The 13194-nt window shown below is 40.3% G+C and overlaps 1 protein-coding gene across 1 annotated transcript in view; it reads right to left on the reverse strand.

Annotated features, from left to right (window-relative positions):
* Positions 1-12811, reverse strand: part of SGPP1 (sphingosine-1-phosphate phosphatase 1) — a 33423-nt gene extending 20612 nt beyond the window's left edge. Inside the window, exon 1 of the mRNA XM_025442884.3 lies at positions 11944-12811. Within this exon, the coding sequence (XP_025298669.1) occupies positions 11944-12639 (696 nt within the window). The 5' untranslated portion in view covers positions 12640-12811. The remainder of the gene's footprint in view (positions 1-11943) is intronic.
* Between the last annotated feature and the right edge of the window lie 383 nt (positions 12812-13194).

Below are 13194 nucleotides of genomic sequence, written 5' to 3' on the forward strand. Positions count from 1 at the left end.
CTTGCAAACAAACAAAAACCCCAATATTAACTACTGTCCTTTTCTAGAGATGCTCTTTTGCTTGTATCTTCCCTTTATAGTATATTCTTTGTATGATATTGTCCACTTTACAATTCTTTCTTCTGCAAACATCCCTGCTTAGACCCAGCAATGTGGCCTGGAGACATGCTAATACTGTACAATCCCACTCTTTTGACTATGGCTATTGGATCAGGCATGGACACTTGGCCCTAGAGCAGTATATCCACTGGCTGGACTGAGCTGATTAGATTTTTTTCCTAATCATAATTTGAATGAAAGTCAGTCTCTGTTGTGTGCTTGAAATTGGAAATGACATAGAAGTAGGGGTAATGTAAGGCTGACATATGCATGCAAAAGCAGAGAAGCAGCAGAAATGAGAGACTATGCAACCCCAAGAAACAAAGATGGACAGCACTGCCTTTATTCTGATAGCATTCCAGAGGCCTGGCTCAAATCCTTCAGAAAGGCTGTCAGTAATTTCTTGACTTTGACTTCCATAGGATACCCTTTCTAGTCCTCAAATAAATTTTCCTTTTTTTTCTTAAGCTAGTAAAAATGGGTTACTAGAACCCCTACACACACACACACACACACACACACACACACACAGCCTCAGTTAGACAATCCCTAAGGTATCTTTTTACTTCTCGAACTACTACATGTCAGATTTCTGTTTCAGGTTCTTTTTACTCTATCCATTATTTAAATATATATGTCTTTAAAGGTTTTTTCCCCTGACCCTCTGTTCTTCCCACTATCTGCACTCTATCCATTATTTAAATATTAATGTCTTTAGAGGTTTTTTCCCTTGACCCTCTGTTCTTCCCACTATCTGTACTCTACAAGGGCAGTACCATCCACTCTCAGCATTCATTCTGCAAAAGTATGCTGATGATACTAAGCCTGTCCAGGTCTCTGTCATGTTTAGAACTGCCTCCCAGATAACTGACACTATCTGGGTCAGGGGCCAGCAGTTTTTTTTGTAAAGACCAAATAGTAACTATCTTGGGCTTTGTGGGTTATATAGCCAGTGTTACAATTACTCAACTCTGCTGTTGTAGCACCACAGACATATATATATTATATACACCCACACACACATATATTTATATAAATGTGTTCAAGAAGTTTTATGATTAGCCACTAAAATTATCAATTTCATACAATTTACATGTGTCACAAAATAATATTCTTGTGGCTTTGTTTAACTACGTAAGATGTAAAAAACCATTCATAGTTCACAAGTCACATAAAATCAGGTGGCAGGCCATTGTTTGTAGTCTCCTTATCTAAGATGTAAAAAACCATTCATAGTTCACAAGTCACATAAAATCAGGCGGCAGGCCATTGTTTGTAGTCTCCTTATCTAGGTCTCCCATCTTCTCTCCCTTGAACTGGTGGAGTAACGTCTTACCAGGTCTGATTTCCCTGAGCATACAGATCATATTTTTGGTTTTTTTGCCCTGTTATCTGTAGGGCTTATGTTTTTGGCTAGTACCTATTAGAAATGAAATAAATTTATATTTGTGGAAAAAAAATATATTTGTGGAATTTAATGTCATTATCTTTATTAAAGCTTTTTAGTCAACAAGACAAAATGTATACTTGCAACAGAAGAAATAAACTTGTCATTATTCTCAGTTGATACGATTTTCTATATAAAGAACAAATGAGATTTTATATATATAAATTATTAAATTACTGAGGAGTTGAAAAAAGTTGTTGTATATATAATCAATACATAAAAATCAAGCATGTTTCTATCTTCCAACCACAAAGTTATAATATTTGAATTTTAACAAGATATCATTCATAACAGTGACAAAAAATATAAAGTAACTACAAATAAATCTAACAGGTAATATACTTGATTTATATGGAGAAAATTCTAAAATTTCATTGAAATACATTTAAGAAAACCTAAGTAAATAAAATTTACCATAATCACAGATATACTCAGTATTGTAAGGTTATCAATTCTCTCCACATTAATTTATAAATTCACTGCAATTTCAATAAAAGTCCAGAGTTTTTAATAGAAATTAAAGAGCTCATTCCAAAATGTATATTGAAAGCAAATACTCAAAAACAGCAAGATAATCTTGAAGAATAGGGTAAAGAACTTTCTTAAAAAATATATTAAGACTTACTCTAAAGCATTTGAAGTATGACAATGTTATTGATAAAGAGACAAAGAGATCAGTGAAACACGATAGAGAACCCCAGAATCACATCCATACACACATGGTAACTTGATATGTAACTTAAGTAGCATTACAGATAAGTGGAGAAAAGATGAACTATTCAAAAAATGGCATTAGGTCAATTAATTATCAGTGTGAAAAAAACTACATCAGAACCATATCGCATAATATATACAAAACCAACTAAAGGAAGTTAAAAGATTTAAACATGAAAGTGCTATTTTATCTTTCCAATAAAAAAATAGCCAGGGCCACCTAGGTCACTCAGTCAGTTAAGTGTCTAACTTCAGGTCAGGTCATGATCTCAGGGTCCTGGGATTGAGTGCCACGTTGGGCACCCTGCTTATGGGAGTCTGCTTCTCCATTTCCCTTTGCCTCCTCCCCCCTGCTCATGCTCTCTGTCTCTGTCTCAAATAAATAAAATCTTTTTAAAAATTACAAAAGGATATTTCCTTTTTTTTCCTTTAGCTAGAAAAACAAAATCTAAAGTACATACAGAAAACTGTATAAAGTAAAAACAGCAAGAGTAAGTAAAAAAATATTATAAAGCTACAATAAATAGAATAGTATGAGACAAATCATAGGACTCTAAATCATAGGAAACAAACTGAGGGTCACTGGAGGGGAGGAGGCTGGGGGAACAGGGTAATTAGGTGATTAACATTAAGGAGGGCATCTGATGTAATAAGCACTGGGTGTTATATAAGACTGATGAATCACTGACCTCTACCTCTGAAACCAACAATACATTATATGTTAATTAATTAAATTTAAATAATTTTTAATTTAAAAATAAATAGAATATGGAGCTTGCAGACCTAAATAAATACCTATATTTAATATATGATAAAAGTGACAGTTCTACGTCAGTAGGGGAAAATGGACTATTCAATAAATGGTGCTATTGGGAAATATCAAGTTAGATTCCTTCCTCAAAGCAAGAGATAGTTCAAAGATTTAAGCATTAAAAAAAAAAAAAAACAACAACAACCCACAGAAGTGCTATAAGAAACCATAGTAGAATGCTATTCAAAATGTTACACAAAACCCAGAAACCATGATACGAAAGATACCTAAAAAGAAAATAATTCTGCTGGGGGACAAAAAAAAAAGAATAGGAAGAGAAGGAACAAGTTAGGAAAACATATTTCTAAATCACACATGGACAAAAGGCTAATTTGATCACAATATAAAAAGCTTCAAAACCAATAAGTAACCCAAGAGAAACCAAAACATGTCCATGCAAAAACTTACACAAAACTATCCGTAACAATGTTATTCAAAATAACCAAAAAGTAAAACCAAATGTCTATCAGCAGATGAAAAGATAAGTAAAATGTGATGGGATATTACTTGGCAATAAAAGGAATGAAGTACTGATACAAGCTATAATATGAATGAATCTTAAAACATGATAATGAAAGAAGCCAGCGGGGACGCCTGGGTGGCTCAGGTCGTGATCCTGGGGTCCTGGGATTGAGTCTTGCATTAGGCTCCCTGCATGAACCTTGCTTCTCCCTCTCCCTATGTCTCTGCCTCTCTCTCTGTGTCTTTCATGAGTAGATAAATAAAATCTTTTTAAAAATCAGCAGCAGTAGCAGCCAGCAACAAACTACATGCTGTATGCTTCTATTTATATGAAATGTCCAGAGTAGGCAAATCTATAGAGACATAAAGTAGATTAGTGGTTGTCTACGGTTGATTAGACAACCTAGGAATGGGGTGGGAGGAATGAGGAGTCACTACTATGGCTTTGGGGTTCCTTTGGGTGGTGATGAAAATGTTCTAAAGTTGACTGTGGTGACGGTTGCACAACTCTATGAATATATCGAAAGCCACTGAACTGCATATTTTAAATGGGTGAACTGTATGGTAAATGAATTACATCTCAATAAATTTTTTTAATACAAAAAACAACAGTAAGTAGAGGTAAGAGGATTTGTTTCTGCCCACAAAGGATTAACTGTTGTAATAACAGCTGTTCCATTGTAAACAGGCAGAAAACTAGACAAATTATATAAAACAACCATTTTCATATACTGGAAAACAAGCAGCACAGAACTATAATTCAGGAGAAAAGGGAAACAAATGAAATGAGCCCTATGATTGCCCTAGCTTGCTGCTAGAGGCAGTTTCCAGGCTGTAGCATGGGAGGAGGAACCAAAACAAAGTCTAGCAGTCTCACTGAGTTAAGGGGAAGAAGAGTGGAATTCTGAGGCCAAAGCAGCCATTTATTTGCAGGACATAACACTAGAGAGAGGAATGCGCACAGAGAATGAGCCCCAGTGATCTGTAGGGGGTTGGGGGGGTGTCTCTGCAAATTGTTTGAGTACCAATGTGTGCACGCATGGAGTTAAAGTCCACCAAGCTGGGTAAAACTACCAGAAAATAGTAGGCCAAACAATATCCAAAGTTCACCGGGGCCTGGAATTGCTTTCCCACCAGGCAGAATACTAAGGGAATTGGGCAGTCTTTATAAGGTTATTGCCTAGAGAGCCTGGCTAGCTCAGTTGGTAGAGCATGAAACTCTTGATCTCAGGGTTCTAAGTTCAAGTCCCATACTGAGTGTAGAGATTACTTAGAAATATAATCTTAAAAAAAAAAAAAGGTTATAACCTTGGCAGTGAGGCCAAAGTAGCTCTAAACTATGGCTATTCTGAACCCTCTCTAGAAGCTTAAACTGACAAGTAATTTAAATGTAACCACAATAAAGTCCAACACAATTTAAGGGAACACAACAAAATCAAAAACTCTATAAAAATTACTGACACAAAGAAGCCAGAGAATATGATCCATAACCAAGAGAAATGTGAGAATCACACAAAGATAACAAAGATGATGGAATTAGTGAATAAGAACCTTAAAACACTATTAAAATCTATCAAGAGGGCAGCCCGGAGGCGCAGCGGTTTAGCGCCACCTGTAGCCTAGGGCGTGATCCTGGAGACTCTGGATCGAGTCCCACATCAGGCTCTCTGCATGGTGCCTGCTTCTCCCTCTGCCTCTCTCTCTTTCTCTCTGTGCCTCTATGAATTAAAAAATAAAATAAAAATAAAAATAAATAAAAAAATAAAATATTTCAAGAATGTAAAAGAAAATAGGAACATAATGAGTGGAGAAATGGAAGATTAAAAAAAACATCCAATTGGAGCTTCTAGCATATAAAATATATAGTATCTGAAACAATATCCCATCCTAGTTGAGGAGTCTACCAGAAAATAAGACACTGCAGAAGAAAGATCAGTGAACTTGATGTCATAGCAATCGAAAGGATCCCAAATGAAGCACAGAGTGCAAAAATACTGCAGTCATCATCATCACATCAGTGATCTGTGAGTGACCAGTGTTAAGCAATTTAAGATACATGAAACTGTCATTCCAGAACAGGGGAAGAATGGAGAAAAAAATCTAGAAATGTTGGAACGTGACACAAAAATAATAATGTTATTACTGTGAGTTTTATAACATGTAAATGTAAAATGTATGACAACAATAATACAAAGGAGGGGAGAAGGAAAAATGTAAGTATACTGTGGTAAGGTTCTTTTTTTTTTTTTTAAGATTTATTTATTTATTCAAGAGAGACACAGAGAGAGAGGCAAGGACATAGGCAGAGGGAGAAGCAGGCTCCCCGTAGGAAGCCTGATGCAGGACTTGATCCCAGGACCCCAGGATCACGCCCTGAGCCAAAGGCAGACACTCAACTGCTGAGCCACCCAGGCATCCCTGTGGTAAGGTTCTTATGCTATACTTGAAGTGGTATAACATACTTAAAGGTAGGGCAACAGTTAAGAAATAAAACAAAAAGAATAGTTTTAAAAATCGGTAAGTAAAATGCCAGCAATCTAATAGGAAAAAATATATGAGAAAGGTCTGAATAGGCAGATTTGGAATAGTCAACTTACTAAATAAATTATGCCATGTTAATATAATGGATCAGGAGTGCGTGGGTGCCTCAGTCGGCAGTTAAGTGTCCAACTCTTTTTTTTTTTTTTTTTATGATAGTCACAGAGAGAGAGAGAGAGAGGCAGAGACACAGGCAGAGGGAGAAGCAGGCTCCATGCACCGGGAGCCCGACGTGGGATTCGATCCCGGGTCTCCAGGATCGCGCCCTGGGCCAAAGGCAGGCGCCAAACCGCTGCGCCACCCAGGGATCCCAAGTTCCAACTCTTGAATTCAGCTCAGGTCATGATTCCAGAGTCCTGGGATCCAGCCCTATGTCAGGCTCCTTGCTCAGTGATGAGTCTGCTTGAGATTTTCTCTCCTTCTCCTTCTGCCCTTCCCCCTGCTCTTGCATGTGCACTCTCTCTAAAATAAATAAATCTTAAAATATATATATTGGATTATAATGTAAATGTGAAAAAATTACATAGCTCTATATAATATGGAGAGGTACTAATAATACAGTAGCATAATGTAATTTTGCAGCCAAACTGTCTAGGTTTGAATCTAGGCTCTGTTATGTACTTGCAGAGTCATCTGGAGCAAATTAAAATCCCTCTGCCTCAGTTCCTTCTGTAAACCAGTGATAACACAAGATTTTGTGGGGATCAAAAGAATTGTTACATAAAGCATTTAAAACAACTGTTAAGCACAAAGTTAGTACCCATTAACTGTTGGGTAAAAGAAAAGGAAAATCTTTTCCACAATATATTTCTAAATGAAAAAAGCAGGGTCCAGAACAGTATAGTATGTTAACATTTGTTTTTTTTGTTTTTTGTTTTTTTTTTAAATGTTTATTTATTTATGATAGTCACAGAGAGAGAAAGAGAGAGAGGCAGAGACACAGGCAGAGGGAGAAGCAGGCTCCATGCACCGGAAGCCCGACGTGGGATTCGATCCCGGGTCTCCAGGATCGCGCCCTGGGCCAAAGGCAGGCGCCAAACCCCTGCGCCACCCAGGGATCCCGTATGTTAACATTTGTATGAAAAATAAACTATACAGATACATGTCTACAACAGTTAAGACTCTCTAGAAGGCTAAACAAGAAACTTACAACAATGAATCCTGGAAAAGAGATTCTGGTAGCTGTGGAACAGAAAAAGAAGAGAAATGCCCTCTCCTTTTCATTTTCTCATGTAAGTATTAAATATTTAATATTTTATAAAGTATTCCTTATTCAAAAAATAAATTTAATTAATTTTAAATCAGGGACACTTGGGTGGCTCAGTGGTTGAACGTTTGCTTTTGGCCCAGGTTGTGATCCCAGGGTCTGGGATCGAGTCACACATCAGGCTCCTTGAAGGAGCCTGTTTCTCCCTCTGCCTAGGTCTCTGCTTCTCTGTCTGTGTCTCTCATGAATAAATAAATAAATAAATAAAATATTTTTAAAGATTAATTTTAAATCAAGAATAATAAGCACTTATAAAATCAGAAAATGTGCATTTCAAACACAAGTATGACAGCAGATAAAAAGAAATCAAAGACCAAACCAGTCTGATTTTTTTAATAAACTGTTTTCTCGCAGAATTACCAGGGATCAGTTTCCACTGGTTCTTGCAGCCTTTTCTAGTCTTCATTTGTCATCTGTTACCCACTTTTGTATCTCTTACTTCTTGTCTTCCTTTTATCTTTTTATGATCTCTGATATCTTCATTATCTACAGTAAACTATATTTTCATAAAATATGTGCTTTTCTTTTCCAAAGCTCTCATGTTTATGACATTTTTTATTTATATTAGGAAGATAGAGGAAAAGGGTGAGAAAATTAACACTGATCTCATTCAACAACTTAATATGTTTACAATATTTGTAGATATTGCATACGTATGTATATACACATTATCATCTCAAGGCATATAAAAACTGTTTTTGTAGTTTAAGACACAATCATATATGTTTCAAAAATATTTGTTATTGCAAAGATTCTTTAAAAATCACACAGCATGATTTGAAGAGTTTTCTGCATAAGTCTTGTAAGATTGAAATTTGCCCCTTGAGACTTACTAGCTATGTTACTTTGTCAAGTTACTGAACCTCCCTCTACTGTAGTTTTCTGACCTGTACACTTGTATTAATAGTAGAGCCAAACACTGGGGTGTTTTAAGAGTAGACTAAATCAGGTAACAGACCTTTCAAAAAATGTCCGACCTATGGTAAGACCTTCATAAATGTTAATAATGTTAATAATAGAATTACTATTATTATTATTAAAATTAGTGAAAGGATACTGACTAGTTGGGAATGGGTCTGGCAAAAAGTGATGACAATAATTTTTTCTAAATGAAATTAATTCTAAACTTTCTTAATGTCATTAAATCAAGTATAAAATTAGAACTCGGGATGCCTGGGTGGCTCAGCGGTTGAGCACCTGCCTTTGGCTCAGGGCGAGATCCTGGAGTCCTGGGACCAAGTCCCACATCGAGCTCCTTGAATGGAGCCTGCTTCTCCCTCTGCCTGTATCTCTGCCTCTCTCTCTCTCTCTCTCTCATGAATAAATAAAATCTTAAAATAAAATAAAATAAGAGCTCATTATATGCCATAGTATTTAAGAATTAAGAATTTTTATTTTTTGAAAGAACATGCAAAAATAAATACAAAAGGAGTGTTTTATTTTTAATGATCAATTATTCTTCAAAGGACTATGTGCTTATTAATACCTGCTGACCCTTCCTATTTTTTTTCCCAATTAAGGCTACAAAAAATTCCAACAAATAATATGAGAGCAAGAATTATCATCCTGGCTAATGGATCTCAAGTTAATCCCTGGAGAAATGCCATACATTTTCTCTCTTGCATCACCATGAAAAAACATTCTTCTAGTATCAACCGCTTGGAGTCACACTGTTCTGATCTCTTTTGATATTATAACACACCTTAAAAAGATTCAAAGACTAGAATTGCAAAAAAGGTGAGACAACAATATTGGAGAAATATAAAATATATTTGAAGGATCAAGAGTTAATTTTACTGGAAGACATTTAAGAAAGTTGAGATTTTTCCTCAAAAATCTTTGGGAACCTTCAGTAAAACACAGTACACCCTCACTTAGCTAGCTAATGGATCAGAATCTCTGAGAGTAAGATTCAAACAAGTCTCCCAGTAATTTTTTTGGTCTATTGTCATTTTAAGAACAAATGAGGACTAATGAAACAGAAGGGGTTAATTAAAAAGGCTCTGCATAGGCAGTGAACCTTGAGCAGATTTCAAGTGGAACATTAAGTGACAGGGAGGAGTTCAGTAGTTAATCCACGCCAGAGGGACGGTATGTGAGTACACTCCGCTTCCAGAGCTGGTTCAGCATCCTAGGCAGAGAAGTGATCACACTAGTCCTGAATAAGCGGTGGGGGCCTAACAAGGTCAGGACTGTCAACCAAAACTACTATTAGAAAAACACCAGGCTTCTATTGTCTAATTCTTACCATCCGAGATTCCAATATATTTTTTCATTACCCACTCTGGAAATAAAACCCTTCAAACTACCACAATACTAACTGACAGAGCATAAGACCAAAACAACTTAAGCAAAAGAAGGTACTTTTATTTTCTTTTTTAAGAAGTAAAAAGGTTAAAAAAGTCATTTTAGTTTTTATACTAGATTATTATAAACATTTATAAACAGAACTTCCATACAAGGGAGCCTTTCTTCTCTACCAGCTAACCGAAAGACAAACAAGTATTCAAATTTAGAAGCTTACTCAAATTTAGAGTAAAAAAATATAAAATAAGAAATTGAACCTAATGTTATAAGATTAATTCTAATAGGTCAGTTTCCACATCTGTAAAATAGCTTGAGACTAAGTGATTTCTAAAGTCTCATCTAGCTCAATGTCTAAAATTGAGATCTACAAATTGCTCAGACTTTGATTTAAATATACTAGATTATTCAAAAACTATGATGTAAGCTTATTCTGACAATTCAAATAACCCTGAATGTCAGAATACTAATATCTACAATCCATAAATGATCAGCAGTAGTTTTCAGACTTCCTGTTAGCATGTGTTCTGACTAAATGATGAGCAAAAAATAACTCTTTTCTCTTACTTGGACTGCTAATATTAACAGCATGCAACATAGCTACTCGTTGAGGAGTTCTAAAAGGCCCTAAAGTAATGGAATCCTGAAAGTCTCATAAAAATAAGAGAAACATCATTAGCTAACTAGTAAATACCATGCCGAAAGTAACTCAATGACAATCTTAAATCTGAACTATTTAGATTATAAAATTTAAGATCTTTATCTATCATGCAAAAATGGCAGTACTACTTTATAATCTGAGTATCATCTCTATCTCCTTTGGCTAAATAGGAAAGAACAAAACTGTCCATGGTACTCTCCCCTAGTAATTCTGTCATTCTTACTCTGCACAGTATGTGTTTTCCATGTTATTGTGAGAGAGAGGTGCTGCACAGAAGTGCCCATAGGGACCAAGACTTTATCTATACTGGAATTGAATCTGGAAAAAGTAAGTTTATCTGAATGGAGTTTTACACAGAATTGAGTATTTCTCAATGTAAGAGGATTTTGTGCTCTAATGAAAAAAAAAAAATCGAATAAGTCTGATTCTTTAGATTGTCCATAATTACTAACTTAATTCTTAAATTAAGGGACTGGTCTGCAGGAGGAACAAAGCTCCTTACCATTAAAAAAAAAAACAAAACAAGACATCAGTTTAAGCATCAATTTTGCTTCCATAGAAAAGAATTAGTTTTCAGACCCAAGTAAAATTTATAGACCATGAAAAAGTAAAAAAATGGGAGGCCAAAAAAGTAGGCAAAATACTAAATGTTTAGCATTAGAAACTCATCCCTGATTGTCAGCCTGGCCCTGCTATCTATCACACATGTCATTTTTACAGACCTACTAGTCTGACCAAGAACCCTAATTTTAAGAAAGACTTTAAAAGTATGCATTTTTAGGGCAGCCCGGGTGGCTCATCGGTTTGGCGCCGCCTTCAGCCCAGGGCGTGATCCTCGAGACCCGGGATCGAGGCCCGCGTCGGGCTCCCTGCATGGAGCCTGCTTCTCCCTCTGCCTGTGTCTCTGCCTCTCTCTCTCTCTCCGTGTCTATCATGAATAAATAAATAAAATCTTAAAAAAAAAAAAAAGGATGCATTTTTAAAGTGAATGCAACAATAATCCTAGAGTAGCTCAACAACTGACACTACAGATCAGTGATTCAGAAGATAATTAAACTTTGTGTCTATTAGCAAATTAGCAACCACACCCCTTAAAAAGACAACTCGGGCAGTGTTCCATTAACTTTCATAAACAGTGACTTTCGTTTAAAATTCATTACTTCATTGCCTCGGACGACCATATTTGTTTTGGAATTTACACTAAGGTTTTACAAACATTGTTCCCTGAGTAAAGCTAAAGACTTTTCCCGAGGCGGAAAGAGAATTAGTTTGGGGGAAGGCACTGTATATTATGGTGAAACTGGGTCTTCGTTACCGAACGATTAAAATATAAGAACAATTAATTACAGTTATATTCGGTGCATCACAGGAATTAAAACCATTCACAAAGCCAAAGCCCAATGATAATGCCAGCCCACCAGCAGCGTTTCCTTTGGGTTCTAAGAAAGGCACTGCTATAAAAGAATATAGTTTGACAGCTGAGTCTCTGTGTCCACCCGACGACTTAATTGTTTGAGACCTAGAGAGGGCCCGTTGGCGGGGAACTGTGAAGACCGGTGGAAGGCGAGGTTTGGGAGGGAAACGGGCAATTTAAAACAACTGCGGGCAGTGAGGAGCGCTCCCCCGGGCCCCGCCCTTACCTGCCAGCGGCCGTAGGTGAGCAGGACCATGGCGATGGGGATGGCGGTGCCGGACATGGCGTGGGTGGAGGGCATGCTGTACTCGGAGTTGTAGAAGACCTCCAACTTGACCACGGGCGGCGAGGCGGGCCGCGGCCAGCGGATGACGTCCTTGGTGCACTGGCCCAGGTACATGACCAGCACCCAGATGACCACCAGCCGCCGGCCCACCAGGGCGTCCAGGTTCCAGATCCAGAAGGGGAAGAACAGGATGTAAAAGAGCTCGTTGCCCAGCTCCGTGCCGAGGCAGAACAGGTAGTAGAGCGGCCAGTTGCTCACGTGGGCCAGCTCGCCCTCCTCGTCCGTCAGCGAGTTGCGGCGCAGGGCGCCCACGCGCCGCGGCGAGGCCGGGCCCAGCTCGCTCGCCAGCCCGTTCCGCACGCCGTTGGGGGCGCCGCGGCCGCCGGGCTTGGCCGGACACTGATTGCGGCCGCCGCCGGGCGGCTGGGGGCCTGCGGACGCCCCCAGCTGCGGCTCCCGGCGCCGGACGCCGCGGGCGAGGGGCGCCTCCGCCTTCTCATCCTCCCCCTGAGCGGCGGCGGGCCCGGCGGATCGGCGCGGAAGCGCTTCCACCCCGCACAGCCGCTGGAAACGGGCCACTTTCTGCGGCTCCTGCAGACGGCCCGCCAGCTGGGTCAGGCGCTGCCTCAGCGACATGATAACGGGACCCGGCGGCCCGCGGACGGGCGGACGGCGGCGGCGGCGGCGGCGGCGTGCACGGCGGGCCGGCCCCGGCGCAGTCCCGAGCCGTCCCCGCGCGCCGGGCGGGCCAGTGGCAGCGGCGCCCAGCGGCACCCGGTCGGCTCTGCCCGGCGACGGCGCCTCAGGCCGCAGCGGCCGCCGCGCGCGCCCCCGCCCCCGCCCCCGCCCCGGACCCCTCCCCCTCCCCCTCCCCGGACGGCCGCGCGCGCCCCCGCGCCCCCTCCTCTCCTCTCCCCTCCCCTCCCCTCCCCTCCCGCGCGCGCTCCGCCCCCGCCCGCGGCCTCCACGCGCCGGCGCGCGCAGAGCCCCGCCCCCGCCCCGCCCCCGCCCGCTGCCGCCGGGAGAGGGGGCCCGGCCGCGAGGGGCCGCCCGGAGCGCATCCGGAGGCGTCTGGGCGTTGAGGCTCGGCGGGGCGGCCGCCGGGAGACGTTCGCCTCGGCCTCCAGCGGGCGTCGCGGCGCCCGGCCCCTCCCCCGCCTCCCTCCGGCTGAGGTGCGGGGCTCCCCTCTG

The sequence above is a fragment of the Canis lupus genome, chromosome 8 (genome assembly GCF_003254725.2).
Source record: "Canis lupus dingo isolate Sandy chromosome 8, ASM325472v2, whole genome shotgun sequence".
Taxonomy (NCBI): Eukaryota; Metazoa; Chordata; class Mammalia; order Carnivora; family Canidae; genus Canis; species Canis lupus.